This window comes from Enhydra lutris, unplaced genomic scaffold (genome assembly GCF_002288905.1).
Source record: "Enhydra lutris kenyoni isolate GAN:26980312 unplaced genomic scaffold, ASM228890v2 scaffoldscaffold66, whole genome shotgun sequence".
NCBI lineage: Eukaryota > Metazoa > Chordata > Mammalia > Carnivora > Mustelidae > Enhydra > Enhydra lutris.
In genome coordinates, this window is record NW_019154150.1 from 8958901 (window position 1) to 8976764 (window position 17864).

At 40.9% G+C, this 17864-nt stretch overlaps 1 protein-coding gene across 1 annotated transcript in view; it reads left to right on the forward strand.

The window, feature by feature from the left end:
- Window positions 1-17864, forward strand: part of LOC111159063 (cAMP regulated phosphoprotein 21) — a 111474-nt gene that overhangs the window by 36766 nt on the left and 56844 nt on the right. The window contains exons 12-13 of the mRNA XM_022521443.1: window positions 3422-3651; window positions 10703-10933. Coding sequence (XP_022377151.1) covers window positions 3422-3651; window positions 10703-10933 — 461 coding nt within the window. The remainder of the gene's footprint in view (window positions 1-3421; window positions 3652-10702; window positions 10934-17864) is intronic.

Sequence of the window (17864 nt, forward strand, 5' to 3'; positions counted from 1 at the left end):
GCTGGAAGATCCTTGAAAGCAGAGGGACCATAACCATGTCACTACCCTATTAAATATACCTCTAATATTCATTATAGGGCAAAAAGGATACACAGCACTATAAAGGTACTTAATATGTAATGGATATATTTAATATGTTATTGCTTTTATGAATATTAGGATTCATCTCTGTTGTAGGAGAGAGAAAACTTACTCATTTACAAACAAACAAAACATTTTGCCCACCTAGAATTAAGAAAAGACCAAGGAAAGTAAATGGATTGTTGCTCATAAAGTATCTTTTTGTAGTAAATGTGAACTTAAGACTTCATAATTAGAACAGTTGGATTAATTTATTCCCTTTACACTTTGGCAGAACTAAAAAGGTTTTTTTAAAAATGTCTTTCACTTTTCTAGGTTGAACTACATAGTCTAATGCTTTCCCCTTGTATCGATAGACCATTTATTATCACACTTTACATTAAAAAAAGTAACTCTGCATTGTCCCCTTGAAAATTGAGAAAAGAACAAGAAGAATTTACCAGTACTCATGTACTCACACCATAATCTGGTTTGTTTAAGCCAATAAATGTATGAAATGTGGGTTCTTCCCCTTTAGGCCAATCGGTTTTACATAGCCCCAAATCTGGTCCCTAGCCAGAGCTAGGATCTGCTCAGATCAGTCACTCCAAATATGAGTGCCATCACCCACCAAGTCATCAGGCACAGAAACTCAGGAAGATGACTTAGCACAAAGGACATCCATACAATACTTAAAGCAACTCAAAGTATACATCATATATAACTTGGCCAAAAAAAAAAAAAAAAGTGCAGACATGAAGGAAAATAAATGTTGTTAGTTATATTAATCAGCACCGAAACAGACCCTAAAGTATGTGCTTTATGACTATTCTGGAATCAAATTCTCATTATATACACAAGGACCAACTCCTCTTGATGACCAGACACCTCATTTCCATTGCCTTCCTGGATTCCAGTAGGAAGGGACCAAGACTGGGCTTAGGATGGATAGGAAGGCACTTGTGGTTATGTTTGTCTATGAGGTCTATGATTCACCACCCAAATAGATAAAAAATTCGATTCTGGACCTCACTTTGCCAGTGCTAAGGCAATTAATCACTAGCTAGAGTTATAAAATATTGTTTCAGTGTATAAATAGAGATCCATAAATCAGTATTAGATGCATTATTATGAATCTCATTAATGCTAAGACTAAAGCAGCGACTTAAGTTCCCTCTTTTGGGGATTTTGACAGCTCTTGACTTTGGGATGTTGATTTGAAATGGTAGAGAGTAGAGGTAGAAGAAGTTAAGGAAACCTTAGATTACCTTATTGGCCAAGGGTGTAGCACAAGTCTAGAGGAGTTACCCAATGCCAGAGTGAAGCCTGCAAACTCCAAGACACTAGTTTGCACCCAGGAAAAGTGGCGGACACTCCTTTGCAGATGGGCTCAGCCACACTGGCCTTTCCTTTCATGGAGGTGCTAGGGAGAGGGAAACCCAAGCAGAGCTCATGATCATCACCCGCATATGGAGAGCTTCCTTCTGAGGCATCTTATATATCGAGGTTAAGGACTACCCTAAATTTTTTCCTATATGCAGTATTCCAGATTAGTTCCAAGTGAGACTATTGTCACATCCCTGGTGCATTCACAGTTGCTAAATAATGATTTTGCCAGGCTTTGGCAAAGACAGGTCAAATTAATCAGAATTAAATGTGAATAAAGTTGAATTTGGAACTTGAAAGGAAAACAATCAGGAATGGAGCAGGAGCACCCTCAAAGAAGCTGGTTTTTTCCCATCCACCCCATTTCCTCTGGCTTTCTTGAATTTCAAAGGGTTTTAAGAACTCAAGCTACCTGACCATCGGTGAGTGTGTGATACTTTCTACTCACAATCTGATCTTTTTTTAGATCCTCCTTCTAATCCTAGCCATCCTTGAGGTGCTAACAGAGAGAATGTAAAAAACAAAAAACAAATAAACAAACAAACAAATAAAAAAAACATTGATGCAAGACAGCAGGGCGCTGAGTGCCTTTTGTTTTGTGAGTTTTCTGTCCTCCCTTCATTTTTACAAAGTTCCTATCACAGAGGAGCCATTTCATTTTTATTATCTCTTGAATCTGTTTAGCTTCTCAAGTTCTCATAGAACAAAAGAGAAATTTATTAGGTAAAATGGAAACAAACGCAAAAAATTTTGTGTGCCTTCTGCACAATTTGGTTGGTGAGTTTCAATCAGATGCATACACTCCTCACATCTTTGCGGTCCTATCATTGTCTTTAGAAGAATATCTATTAACAAAGCCACTGACCACATCTGTGAGATTAGGATCAACACTTGAACATGTCATGTTGCTTTGTGATAATGAAATTAGGGGTTGTATCTATTGCCAACTATTTACGTCCCCTTTACTTACTGATAATCCATGAGAATCTTAGAGTATTTTAATCATGTCTTATTTCCAACTTGCAGGAAAAGCTTTGAAAATATTCACTAAGTTCCTCTTTAAGCAGATTGGAAACCAATGAAAATGCAAATTTCATCAACTTTCTTTATAAAACACATGTGATTTTGTGTCCTACTTAGAGATATTCTGGAGTCTTCAGAAATCACGTCTGCCTATTGGATCTCTTCCCATACATTCAGTTTTTCAATTTGGATTTAGAACCAACATGTTCTTTCACCTATGGAGTTTTGTTATTTCCATTGATCCCCTTGGAAAGTTTCATGTCAGTGTAGTGTTTACACTGGTATTGTTATTATCACAAGTTTTTCTATGTGAAAAGCACTAAAAGATGCTTTCCTCTGCCCATGAAGGTTAAACTCACCAGGCAAAACTCTTACCCTAGGTCAACAGAGTAATTTCTGTGATTTCTGTGCTGTCAAAACCTTAATGGATTCAGATAGACATCTCATCAAGTCAGAAAATAATAAATGGTTTCGCTGCCTCTTTGTGCATTTTCCCATGGTCCGTTATTTAATGCTAAAGGGACAGACAAAACCTGTCTTCAGTGGGAGTCACTTCAGAATCATTCAAGATCATAATGGTTCCCAAACCTCGATTCACTGTTGACTTGGGCTGGGAGAATCTATTCTCTTTTCTCCTCCACAAGAGAAGTTAACAACTGTATTTTATGCCATGTTTTTTCTACTTGTTTCTCCTTCACTGGCAGAGGGGTAGTGTGACATTTCTAGGTTTGGTTTTTCTGTTTGTAAACATGCGCATTATGTGTGGTATGTTATCCGTCTGCCCATCAACGAGCTATCTGTGACACTGTTTGTGAGGCAACAGGCTTAATGGAAAGGGTTGCAAGAAGGGTCTTGTGTAGACGGCTCTTCTGAGAAAGGTCCCATTCTGTGTCCACACCACTCGTGGAATGTAACACTGTCCCTGTGCATCTTTCCTATGGCTGTGCTCCAGGGGCAACAGGGATGGCTCGGGGAGAACATCCGGGAGTCGACAGAGCAGCTCAGAGAATGAGCTCAAGTGGTCGGACCACCAGAGGGCCTGGAGCAGCACAGACTCAGATAGCTCCAACCGCAATCTCAAGCCCACCATGACCAAGACGGCCAGTTTTGGGGGCATCACGGTGCTGACCCGGGGTGACAGCACATCCAGTACCAGGAGTACCGGGAAGCTGTCCAAAGCAGGTAGTTAGTACTGAATGGGTTTATGTCCTGTTGTGTTTCCTAGGTTCCACCCAACCCATACAGTCATTATTCCCTCTGGCTTCCAGTAAATTAATGATGATGATATTAATTGCTGGGATACCTGGGAAGTCAGAAGGTGCAATGAAAATATCAACTTTGTCTCTTCAAATTACCAACCTCTTGAATCTTCACTTTCCTTACCTGTTGTCAACCTAAAATTGACAGGAGGCAATAATTGAGCAAGAGCATTTATTCGGGATCAAAGCATTGTGATTCGGGATACACAGATATGGATAGCAACCCAAATAGTGTCCCACTTGGGAGCAAAAGTCAGGTATGAAGGAGGACACGTGTTGTGATGAGCACTGGGTTTTATACATAACTAATGAAGCGTTGAACACTATACCAAAAACGAATGATATACTATGCAGTGGCTAATTGAACATTAAAAGAAAAAAAAGTCATGGGTCTTTAAAGCAAAAAGGGTATGCTTGTATACATCGTTTACAAAGGATTTTTGATTGGTGTTGGTGGCACAATGCTGATCTTGATTGACTATAACTGGTTTCAAAGGCTATCACTAAGCCTTCTCTTAACTGTAGCAGGTTGCAGGTGTTTGAGCTGAGTCCTTGCCATATTTGCAGTTTGGCCCAGTTCAAAAGTTCATGGTTCTGCAGGTGAGGATGTGTCAAATACCCATCTCCTTAATGGTCTCCTGACTCCATTTGAAAACCTCTTGACATAAGTGACCCCATGTCATTTCAGCTTTCACACCATGAAACATAGGTTATAATAGAATATGATGCTACCCCCACACCCTCTAACTAACATAACTATTGTATGTTAAAGTTCAATTATTTATATATAAATGGTTACCAAGGCACCTGCACATGGTAACTAGTTAACAAACCTAGCTATTGTTTTTTGATTTATGACTTTGATCAGTTTCTTAAAACCACACTCTAAGGTAATTATAATGTTAATAGTTTGGGCTGCTACTTTGGTGTGCTGTTAATATGATTGTGGGCAAGTTATCTAACCTGTTTGCCAGTCTTGGTTTCCTCCTCTGAGAAATGGGAATATTGCAAGGTTATTTGAAGAATTAAAGAGTTAATACACACAAAGCAATTAGAATAATACCTGGCAGTTAAAAGCCCTCAATAAACACAAGTTCATGTTTCTTTTTATTACTGCCATTTAATGCTGCCATCCCTGCTTTGCAGATAAGGAAAGTAAGACTTAGGAAGGTGTAGAGTTCCAAATAGCCAGGTGTAGGCATCTCTTTTTTTAATCTTGTGTTTTCTTCTAAGTGAATAGTGATCTTTTGAGATAAGTAGTTCAGGTTTGCATGGATAGTCTTTGGGAGGTGAGAGCTAATGAGAACCATGACGTGGAAACAACTTTAGACTGATGGAGGCATCAATACCGGGGGTTCATATGAGTCCAAAAACTCTCCATCATGGTCTTGCATCCCTAGCTCCTCTGTCTCCAACTCCCTCACCCTTGTTTTTAAATTATTTTCAGATGTTCTCAATCAAAATATCCCTTAGAATCCCCGGAAGGTGGCAGATGACCATTCAGTAGTTCTCCATGAGCTTCATTTTGGGGTGATAGTTTGTAATGTTTCTGTTTGATTTAGATTTTGCCTCAGAAGTTTGGAGTTAGTGTGGGTGTTGAGAGCTGCGATTCAGTGACATGTCCTGGGTGTCAGACACACTGGGGGTGCATTCACAGACCTGGGGGTACAGGGCAGGGAGGGAGAGGGATGGCATATGGCCAACACCAACCAGAGAATAGACATGGGTTGTCCTTATTGTGAATACTTTCCTATCCAAGCTTCACACTCACGCGAGGGGGCACTCTTTGTGAAATCTAGACTCATTATGCTAATGGTTTAACGTAATTATGTTGTTGAAAATGCTCCTAAGAAATTATCTCGTGTTTTCCTACACAGGCAGAAAATTAATAGCATTTAGTCACAACCACTGCTACATATATACACACTTCCTGCTCCTTGGAAAGATTCAGGTGGGCTCACACTGCCTTCTGCCTTCTGTTGTATCACCAATTGGTGAATTCTTGATGTCTTACTCTAATTAATTGCTCTTCTATCCCACTATTGCAGCAACTGAAGTCAAGAAAACCCACTGTGGTGCACTTGAGCTCTTGTAAACTAAGAAAGGTTAAATAGTTTTAAATCTCCTTAAAATGCAGAAACCAAGGACCTTAATGGTGTACTTAAAAATTCCAGCACACCAAAAGAGCACTTAAGATTTTTAAATTAATCGTCATCCTCCATACACCAACCCCCCAATCACTTCCGAAGAAAAGCTCTTTGGAAACATTTAAAACACTTCAAGAATGCTAAAATGCCATGTTCTTTGAAGAATGATTAGAAATTGTAAGTGCTTCAGACATTTTTTTCCCCTTTTAATCTAAGTGTCTCCTTTTGAAAGCTTGTCAAGGTGCAGGAACGGAAAGGAAAAAAAAAAGAAAATTAAAGGCGATCAAGATAGAATGTCAAAACAAGCTTACAATTTCCCAAGATGGTTTTATGAAGCAAAGCTGTCAGTTTTGCTGTCATGGATCTTCAGAACAGCACAAGTTTTCAATTTTTTACCTCATTATTCGCAGTGGAATTGCAAACTTTTTTTTTTTTTTTTGACCTTTCAGAAACCAAGCCTGGAGTTGTGACATTTAAGTTACTCTTCTCCTCCTCTAATTACAAAGGTTTGAGCTTTAAATAGATAATGATGAGACTTTCTCCAGGTGGGAACATGCTTTCCTACATTTTGGAAGAAGCTTATTTCTGAAGTCTGAGCCTCTTCAGACTTGCTCTGAAGGCCTGGGCTGTCTTTCTCTTGACGTATCCCTGACACCGAGCTTAGGGATGGTCACCTACCAGATGTCCAACACACAGCTCCAGAGGCAGATGACATCATTTTGTCTTGACATTCTCCTCATGGAAGGACAGGAACAGTGCTTGTACCGTAACCTCTGCTGCTTCTTGGTGGTAGCTATGAGGTTGGGAAATGAGTATGACATCTATTTCTTTCCACCCTGGTCAAAGGACATTGCTTTACTGCCATCCTCTCTCTTGATCTCCAGAGCAGGGGTTCTCGACAGTAGCAGCATAGGAAGCAGCGTGTGTTGCTTGTTTTCAAACCATGCTTTGAGAACAACTGCTCTGGAGAAATAAGATATCCTTATGTTTTGTTTTAGTAATTTTACCTGGTGTGGTATTTTGTTTTCGGGATCCAAGCATGTTCTTGTTGTTGTCACCTTCTTGTCTACCTTCCATCCAGAGTGTTTTTGGAGCCAATGCAAGCCACCTCATCTCTCTACCACTTCCTCTTCTTGGTATTTATTTTCATTACAGCACTAATGCAGCCTGGATGTTCTCTCTCTCCTTGTAATTTCAGAAGTTTTAGGTCGTTCTATTGAATTTTCTGACCCCTGGATCTGGAAATATTTTGTTGAATTATTAATTCAGGGAAAAATATTTATGGTTCATGGTCCTTATAAAAGAAGAATTGCATCAGACAAGATAAACAGACAAGGAAGATTCTATTCATAACTATTGCAATAAGGGTCAAGACTATTATAATAGGGGAGAAAGACTGAACTCAACCCTGAGCTAAGGAACTGCAGGGGAGTTTAAAGGGCCTCGGTGAACTACTGGAAAAGCACTGGGGAAAAGTAGACAAGTGGTTGGTGAATCCAACTAAGTCGTCTTTGCTGATTGGTGCTTATCACAGTCAATCTTCTTTCTCCCCTCCCACGGAAACTGGCAGACAAGGGCACTAGTTCTCTTGATTATTACATTTCAAAGAGATACTCTTGAGTCCTCAACAAAGACATACCTGGGCTGTAAAAGAGTTACTAGGCTAATGAAAGGTTGACACCATAAAGGGGCAGAAATGCTCTAAGGAAAAGGAGGTAGAGGAATGATCCTCTGGAAGAAACCAGTCTAAAGGTTGTTCAAGTTGAGAGGAAGTTTAAGGCCACCATCCTCATAGCTACTCACCATTCTGGTGACTTATATTTTACAAAAGAGGATACTAAGGTCTAAAAAAGTAGTCATTTCAGGGGTGTCTGTGTGGTGCAGCCGATTAAGCATCTAGTTCTTGGTTTGGGTTCAGATCATGATCTCAGGGTCATGAGATTGAGCCCCACGTTGGGCTCTGGGCTCAACGCAGTCTGCTTGAGTTTCTCTCTCCCTCTGCTTCTCCTCTCCACAATCTCTCTCTCTCTCAAATAAATAAAGAAATCTAAAGAAGAAGAAGAAGAAGAAGAAGAAGAAGAAGAAGAAGAAGAAGAAGTAATCACTTCATGAAGTAAACACAGCTAGTCAGTGGCGTCTTCCCACACCCTTCCTCTCTGCTGTCAGTTTTCCATTTTACTTTGTCATACGATGTTTTATACAACATCCCCCCCCTCCATTTTTCTCTCTTCCTTTTTCCTGTCTCTCTCTCGAGTGTTCACCAAAGTCCCCCATCAGTCACCTTGATGTCTTGTCCCTACACCTTCCGCCGACTGCCCCTTAGGGTCCAGCTTCCACTTCTGAGCATCTCATTGTGGGCAGCATTGACTTCCTGTGCTGTATCTCTTAGAACCTAGGCACTGTCCTGCTTGGGGCCCAGGCTCTATGTATATGTCACTCGAGTGACTGGGAGTGAGGCATGGTCCACGTGGTCCTGAACGCAGACTCTGCCACACATGAATTATGCTCGGGAAATTTACTTAACATCTCTGAGGATCAGTTCTCATTTTCAAAATGAGGTTGCTGTGAAAATGAGACTAGGTAATTCACATAGTGATTAGCACAGCGCTTGTCATGTAGACATACTGTTTAAATATTTGCCATTGTTAGCATTCAAGTCCCTGAGAAAAGGAGACTGGACACACTTTAACTCTCAACACCCAAAGCAGTAAAGTTCTCAAATATCAATTTCATTTTTTTTTAAATTTTTGAACAGTTCTAATCCTTTATGTTGTCATTGCCCCGCCCTCTCATTGTTCCTGTTGAAGGTGCTGCTTTTCTCCTGTTTCTAGAAGAACACGATATTGCACATCAGTAACTAATAGCCATCTTCTGAAAGCCAAAAAGGAAGAGCACTCTGGATTTTCTTGTAGCACAGAAGCTGTGTGCACCCGTCCCCTCTCCTGACCCCCCTCCTCTTGCCAGCCCCAGCTACACCTCAGGTTCCTTAGGACATGTCTCCTTCGCCCCAACCCTTTCCTGCTGTCTTACCCTTCTGCCTGGAGGTGGGCTGAACCTATTTCGTATGAGCTTCAGTGTCTGGGGGCAGGAGGTTTTGTTACTGCTTATTACCCTTGCTGTTGTTCCCTCTGCAGTAGTGTCAAACTTGGACTGTAGCATGAGATCCCATGGGGTAAGTTCACAAACACACCCCATGGATTGCTCTGGGGCTGTGATGTCCCGGGCACCATGCCAGCGATGCCCTCTCAAAACTACTCTTGGCATTTTCAGATCTTTTAGGGTCTTTATTTTTCCCCATACATTACTCAGAATCCATCAGCATTCGAAACCAGTTAGATGGTGCATCCTGAATTAACCTATAACTTTATTATTATTAATAATCAAGTCGTGGGGGAAAGAAGAGAAGATTCCCAAATGACTGGTGGCAGTCCCTGACATATGCATACGCTTGCTTTTAGGAGGCAGTGTTGAGTCACAGGTAAAGCTAGATCAGTGTGCCTAGATCACACTCTGCTCTATCATTAGCTTTATGAGTCGACTTTAGGCATTGAACTTCTCTATCCTTCAACTTCCCTATCTACACAGCCAGTAATAGTACTTATTATTCCAGTGTGCCCAGGTGCTCACACATACTAAGTGCTCAATAAATATCACTGCCTTCCCTTTTGAAAACAATGTCCTCCTCCAAACTCTCTTTGATGGCCCTTCTTCCCCCCAATTACCTGCTGTATGCCTATCACTTATTTTTAGAGGTTTCCAGTTTAACTCAAGGGCACATTTTAAAATCTTGAAACAATGTTAACTCTTCCTTATATAAGGTTTCCCTTTAACCACCCAGAGGAATTCATCTTTAAGGACATAAATTGATAGTTGTGGGCTAATAAGTAATTTTTTAAATTCCCTGTACTATGTTCTCACAACCTATGATGTCATTCAAATCATCTGCTAGTTAGAATTCACTGATAAAGAAATGGGGCTTGGTGCATTTTGTCTCCAGTGTTCTGGTTAATATTCAGTGCTGGTCAAGGGAACTAGAGCTCCTTGGCTCTGGCTGTGGTGAAGGGCAGGTGGTGCCTAATGGATGTGGGATATCGCAGTGGAGGGGAAGGGAGATGTTTGGGATAGAGTCCACCTTGGAATCCAGTTACCTACACATTTGCAAAACACAGAGTCAACAAATCTCTCCATGATTTTACCCTTCTGTGCCATCTAAAGGATGATCCGGTGTTCTCATGAAGACCAAGCCGTTCTTGGCCTGCCCCTTGGGCATATTAGTAAGATTTCTGTCACTAAGTGACATACACACCTTAAGGACTCTCTGTAGGAGTGATCCAGTTCTTCTATTCACATCTAGAGGGGGAAAGATTATTTCTGGCCATCCCCCTTCAAAATGCAGCTTTATGGATGTTCCTTAGACCCAAGGGCATGATCAGCACATTCTAGGACTCCTTCTTAAACTGCCATCATTTTAATATCCACCTGGCATTTTTTCCTAACTCCAGTAAGACAGCCCTCTGGCTTTAATTACTCAGGGTGACAGGCGTCTCCCGGCATGGAGTCCACAGCTTTAGGGAACCCTTTATGGATGTGCTACCCTAGGGACTTGTGAGAGGATGAAAGAAAGTGCTCATTCTTACCTTCTCTTTTCCTAGGAAATCGACACATCTGAAAAACATGTAGCAGATATCTCAATAAAATGTGAGCCCCAAATGTTGCTCTAGTCCTGCGGCACTCACTGCATGCTTTAAGGATGGATTATGTAAACTAAGCATTTAGATCCGGAGCTGTCTGTGTTGGATGATTTTCTGATCCTTTTCTCTGTGTCAGGCTCCGAGTCTAACAGCAGCACAGGCTCCTCGGGGTCTCTGCCCCGCACCCACGCACCCCTGCAGAGTGCGCCCCTGGCTGCGGGCGTGGCCGCTGGCTCTCCCAGCTGTGTGCCCTATCCTGAGAGTGGAGCAGGGGGCCAGCCAGCCCCCAGCACCAGCTACATCCTCCTTCCCCTCGAAGCTGCGACAGGCATCCCGCCCGGAAGCATCCTTCTCAATCCGCACACAGGTTAGTTCCTTACCGCTGCTATGGCAGGGACTCAAGATCAGAGTAATGTTTTTGTGTTTGCGCTTATAAACTCGTCAGAAAGTTTTCTTAAAATTCCTGAGCAGAAGAGCTATGTGCATGAACCATTGGGTAGGGTCTTAGTTTAGGAAGAACAGATCTATAGTTGTAATCTTTTCTGTATAATGATATCAATATTGATATGTGGTTGTAAATACGGATTCTTCCCAGAAATGTCCACTTTTCCCTCTGTCCTTTTTGTGTTGACCATAGTGTGTCTCAGGTATACCTGGGAGCTAAGATTAGTAACCATAAAATGATGATCTGGGAAATACTGTGTTGTATTTGGCAGAATATTGCGTTTCACAGACTAAATATCAGGATAGCCTCTTATTATGTCAAAAGTGTTTTTGCATCCAAAATACTTCATGAACTTGAGATATCAGTTGGGACACATAGCAGAGTCTTACCTCTAGAAGTTGTGCTCTTGTGTTAGAACTTCACACAGTTCTACCCCTGGGGAATAAGGAATAGCAGTGAAAAATAGGACACAGGGAGCTAATTCTTATGTATGTTAGTGACCCTACAACTAGACTGGTTTTGGTGAGGTTTGGAAAATTGGTAACTTCATGATGATCATTTTTTTTTCCCCCATGATCAATGGTTATTTTTTAACTTCTCTAGTGGTCAGTGAATTTCCACACCGATTCCAAAAAACCCAGAGCATTGGGCAAATAGACTAACAAGCATGTGCCTCTTGGGGGAAACTTTTCCACCAGGGGCAATTATGCCCAAGCCTTCAAGGCCATTTCTCAGTATCTACCAACATTTTGATTATTATGACTGAGGGAGAAAGGGGCTGCTACTGGCATTTAAGAAGTTAGAGGTCAGAGATGCAGCTAAACATTTAACAATGTGTGGGACAGCCCCTTCCAACAGAGAATTATCCAGCCTAAAATATCAGTAGTGCCATGGCTGGGAAACCCTGGGTTAGAAAGCTTGACATTGACTAGTCGCCTCTTTGGAAGCCTTTATAAGTAATTGGAAAAAAAAAATTGAATTGTCTCTGAATATGTCTGAGTTTGGTTTCGATGATTCCAGAGTATTTCCGTGATTAGCTAAACTTAGAAAGGAAAAGTGAATGAGAATCTCATAAAAGCAATCAGACTCAATCTTTTCACGTATATAGCACTACTAGTAATTAGGAAATTCAGAGAAACATGAGAATGATAGTAAAATAGTTACTTGAATAATTGCCACATTTTCATGAAAACATATGGCACAATCTCAAGGCATGGTGTTTGATTGAGACATTTTGAAAATGCCATAAGCTTGAGGGAAAAGAGGGCATAATCATTTTATTGAAAACTATTTGAAAGCTTTCAGAATAGATACTTCTAAGGAGAATATCAGATTGCTTTTATTTTATTTGGATCATTGTAAGCACTAAAAGGAAATTAAAAGAAAACCAGGATTATAGTCATTACTCTGGGCACTGATCGAAGTATGGTCTGATGCTGTTGGCTTAAATCCCTTCATTTTTAATTGAGACGGAGAGCTTGCAGACAAGAGCACACACAGGCATTAGTTTTGAGTCATTTGTTTTAAGCAAAATTGCTGTGTTTCAAAAAAGCTCAACAGAGTATTTTTTAGGGTATAATGAAGAAATATTATTTGTAATGATATAATGGTTGTGCATGTGTTATGTGTATATTATCATGTGTAATCTCACTTGTAGAGAAAGAAAAAAAGTGCTTTCTGGTGCCAAGTCCCAATTCTTATTCATTGGATCCAGTCATTTAGAGCTTTTATCAAAATATCTCCTTTGAAAAAGGATCCGAACTGAGGGAATGGGTCTAATAACACTGTCGGGCAGCTTCTCTGTACCCACTTCTGTGATCTGACAAATGCCTGCCATTAAGATATCCCAAGACCAAAAGGAAAATATATTGATATATTTTATACCATGGTTGAGTGGTGGGATGGAAGGTGAATGATGTTTCTTCTTTCCTAGAATATGTTTATTTTTGTAAAATGAAAATACGCATGTGGGTGTATATGTGTACAGATCCCATCATGTATCATGTATACATATATGTGTATGTGTCTATCTATGGGGTGCATGTGTGCATGTCTGTCTATCTATCCATCCATCTATCTATCTAATCTCTTATGACTCTGCTGCTGAAACTAGAAATTTGTCACCTTTGGACTGGAACTCATCTTTCTCTATCATGGTTATGAACTCCTGAAATCCACATCTCCCCTTCCCTAAATATGTGGCAGAAATTCTTCGGTGTTAGGAACCAACAGCATATGACTACTCTCCTTCTTGTGTGAATAGCCCTTGGATTCATTTCCCTCTTACCAGCTCATTTATGAGTTCATTGTGGGAAGGAGCCATCCTTGGCTAATTTCACTCGAGTGGATAACAAAGTAGTCTTAGACACTGTGCTCAGTAATTACAGAGTACTGAAATAGTATCTACTACTCATTATATGTTGATGTGCATAATAGAACAGGGTTTTTGTTTTTGTTTTTGTTTTTGTTTTTTTAATCTAACATATTTGAGAATGTGGTCCAGGTCTGAAACTATGATAAAATACCTGCCTTTTAATTTTTTTTTAATTTGAGTATAATTGATACACAATATTACATTAGTTTTAGGTGTGCAATGTAGTGATTCAACTTCTCTGTGTGTTACGCTCTGCTCACCACAGTGTAGCTGCCATCTGTCACCATACAGCGCTAGTACAGTGTCATTGACTATATTCCCTTTGCTGTGTCTTTTATTCCCATGACTTATTCATTCTGTAGCTGGAAGCCTGTGCCTCCCATTCTTCTTCTCCCATTTTGCCCATCTCTTCATCCCCCTTCCCTCTGGCAATCACCAGTTTGTTCTCTGTATTTATAGGTCTGATTTTGTTTTTTTTTCTGTTTTTTCATAAAGTATCTGTCTTAAGCAGGCAGAAGACAAGCAATAAGTTGAGAACACCAAGGTGCCTGCCAGTCATGTCTATCTACCAAATGAAACAAAATGAAACTTCCTTTGTCAGCACAATTGACTTGGCTCTCCCTAAGCACCGAATGTTTGGTGTCCTGAAACCAACCCATCCACATATATTCCCCCAGTTCCCCAAATGCAATCACAACCTTTTACTTTGTCTAGCCTTAGACTCAGCTCTCAGTCAGTCTGTTTCTAACTCAGGACTTCTGGCCTATCCTTTCTTTGCTTTGCAGGCATCTGGAGGAGTGAGCCACTGCAGAGGGTTCAACGTTATCCCCGTATAATGTACTCATCCTCACAAGGCAAGCCTGGGTTTGACACTTGAGTTTGATCTTCTTCCTGCTGTCTTGGACTTGGTCTCCTTTTGGAAATTTTTAGCAGAAAGCTCATCTTTGTTTGGCTATTTTCTTTCAATTCAGAGCTATCCAGAGACGCCAGTAGGCATGAACATCCCCCAAATACTCATTAATCCCCCTATCTGTTGTTTTGCCATTTTGCTTTGCCTTCATCTGGTGCAAATTCACGAGTGTGTGATGTAAAGGCATGCCATCGGCTGGGACTTTGGTCTGAGCAGCTTTTTTAGGGCTCATCTCTTTCAAATGTTCCTGATGGGTTCTCCCAACACTGCACTTGGTATTTCCCACGGGCTTGCCAGCACCTATTTATCCAAACCGCTTCCACCTCCTTCTTAAATGTGCCATAAAGTTTTTGTGTGTGACGTATCTGTCAACGTGTCTTTGTGAGATCTGAATTAAAATTTGTCTGCCCATAATCAGCAGCGCCCTTATGATTTCACTGATCATCTTCTGAGCACAAGGAAAGGAAAACCTCTTTTTCTTCTTGCTCTATCTCTTTAAATAAATTCCCTTCTGCCAAGTTCATGGCAGAAATGTTTTGGTGTTAGAGACCAAGAGCATTTGATTACTTTGCTTTTAATTTGAATTACCCTTGGGTTCATTCCCTCATTACAGGCGTATTCATAAGCTCTTTGTGGGGAGGGATCAGACTCAGGTTTTTCGGTTTTGTTTTTGTTTTGCATCCTCAGAATGGATAACCAAGTCTTAGTCCTCTTGCAGGGCTCAGTAATTATATAATAGTGCAGAAATATCCACTGCATGAGATGCCTGGGTGGTACAGTACCTTAAGCATCCAACTCTTGGTTTCTGCTCAGGTTGTGATCTCAGGGTCCTAAGATCAAACCACACATTGAGCTCTGCCCTCAGCGGGGAGTCTACTTCAGACTCCCCCCTCCTTCTGCTCCTCCTGCTTGCTCTCTCTCTTTCAAACAAATAAAGCCTTTAGAAAATAATATCTACTGCACATTATTCATGCTGATGTGGAGAGTGGGGAAGTATTCCACCTAAACCCATGTAGTGAGGGGAATGAGCACTTGGCCAGTTCGTGGCAGCCCCGCTTGTCTGCACCCTTTACAGGTGCCAACACACATGCAGCGCCTGCTGGGCAGGCTCTCACAGTTCTGGACACAAAAACCTGTTCTAAGCTGGATGGTCCTAGGGGCCAACAGTCTTTCTTTCCCCTTCGGTCTTCAGCAGCTGTCATTCAAACTAATTGCCTGTATCCAGTTGTAATTGCATCTGGATTGGCAGAAATGGCAGCATCCAGAGAGGTCATTGTTGCCTGACTTGAAAACCAACAGTTGCCTGTCCTAACTCTCTTAGGAAGTGGTGTCTCTTCCCTTCCCTGGCGGCCATCTTACTTGTTTCATTCTCTCGCGTCTTTCCGCTTCTCATTTGTGAGCATAAAAGCAGTCTTCTCTTCTCTCTCTTCTCTTCCAGAAGAACCTGCCATCTCTTTCTACTCAAGGGAGTTCTGAGTACTTTTCATATGCAATTATTCGGAAACGTTTCTTTTGCCTTGTTCATAGCACATTAGTAATATTTCACACAGAGGATCTCAAATTTATCAAAAAGGACATCTGAATAATTTGTGGTTATGTTTTTTACCTTATTTATGGTTCGTTTTTCATGCTACCATACTTCTCACTGGGGTAAATTGGAAGTCATAGAAAATATAGTAAAGATCATTTTATTTTTTTCCATCTGTGTGTGTGTGTGTGTGTGTGTGTGTGTGTGTGAACACAGAATGAGACTGATTTTGAAATTATTTCTTATGAAGTTGCTGTGAAGATTTTTTTAAATGCTAGGTATCTAAAATTTTCCTCTTTTTGTAATACAAAAAAAAAAGGGGGGGAGCGGGGCTAAGAATTAGAACATTAAATGGGCTGATAGAGTTTTGGAAATTGAACCATTTCTTTTCATTCTTTCCCAAATTGAGGCTTTGGGGAGAAAAAAAAAATAGGTTGCAGATTTTAAATCCAGAAGAAAGTTATTTTGGGGAAAAAAGAAAAAAGTATTTAAAACAAATGTAGCTAAAATTAAATGACAGTGATAGGAAAACAAGTGCCTATGAAGAACATTAACATTTTTTTTAAATATCTCTAAATTTAGTCATTGTTCTGTGACTATAATTCTGGCACATTTGCTTTTTCCATCATGGCCCATTGTGATTGGTTATGAAACTGTTGTCAGAACTTCCTTAGTTCATGAATATGCAGCATTTAAGGCTTTCACGTTGCACACATACAAGTGTATTTGTGTATATAGGCACACTAAGCTCCCATTTCAGTTCCTGATGGGGCTGAAATCAAGTCCTGGGAGCCACAACCCCATTGTTTGCCTTCCAAACTGACTCTAAAATATTTTCTCACCCTATTTTGTAAAACCCACATGCCCAGCCTATAGCCTTGGCAGGTATTTGAATGTGTGAACACCTGTGCAAAAACTACCTGGAAGGAGACACAGGACATGACTAGTCTCCCGGGACTCTCCCTCTTGCCCCCCTGAGTGGTCCCACTCCTCTGACTTCCATTACCATTAAGTTCTGCCTGACCTTGAACATATTAGAAATGCAGTTGCACATTTCCCTAATAGCCCCCTTTGGGGACTGGTTTCTTTCACTCGTTGTATATTAGCTAATTATCCCCCGTTTTATAGCAGTCTTCTTGTTGGATAGCACATATTTCTTTCCCACTAGAACGCTGTTTCACTTGGGTCAGTTTTTTTTTTTTTTTTTTTATTTTCACTCTCTGACCTGTTTGTTCTGTTTTGTTGCTAATTTTCCTCACATCACTGATGGTCTTCTGTTATTTTTCATATATATTATTAATGAAAAGGGCTGCGTTCCTCAGCCATCCCATGCTGCCTATGCTGGATAACAGTGTTCTTGCGACCCCCAAATACCCAAACTATGTAAGGGGAGGCTTTCAACTATGTGCTTGAGAGGAATTTAGCAAGCCGCCTCTGACATCCCCTGAATGCGAATCAGAACATTCTGATTTTTTGTGTGCTTTACCTGCCAGGCCTGGGTGTGATTCCACCTTAAATCATGGCCCCCACCCCTCCTGATTTCTCACGTGTTAGTGATTTGTGATTATGATTGGATTTTTGTCATCGTCCCCTCATTTAGCATGCACACATTATGTAAATTTGGGTACTGCACTGAAGTTACTTGGTGTGATGGGAAATGAAGGGACTCATTCTGACCAGGGCCATTCCCTGACTCTCGCATGCTGCTTTGGCCTTTCTGAGTGAGTTGCTTGGTCCATGAGGGCCCTAATCCTTTTGTCTCTAAAGTGGAATGAGATTACTTGTTTGTGGGGTCATTGGAAGAGCAGAGAAAGTGTGTGTAAGGCTCCTGTCCCCCTGCTTGCCACACCGGACCTTGATTGGTTCTCCCTACTTTTCCCTCCTCTTTCCCTCTCTTCCCTCTGGCCTCCTTCTGCTCCTTTTTTCCTGTAACCTTTCTGGTGGGCCTTCATTGTCTCCCCTACAACACAGGAAGATGATACCGTCCTTCCTGCCAGTCATGCTGGGGATCCAATGATACCATTTTGCAAACCATAAAATA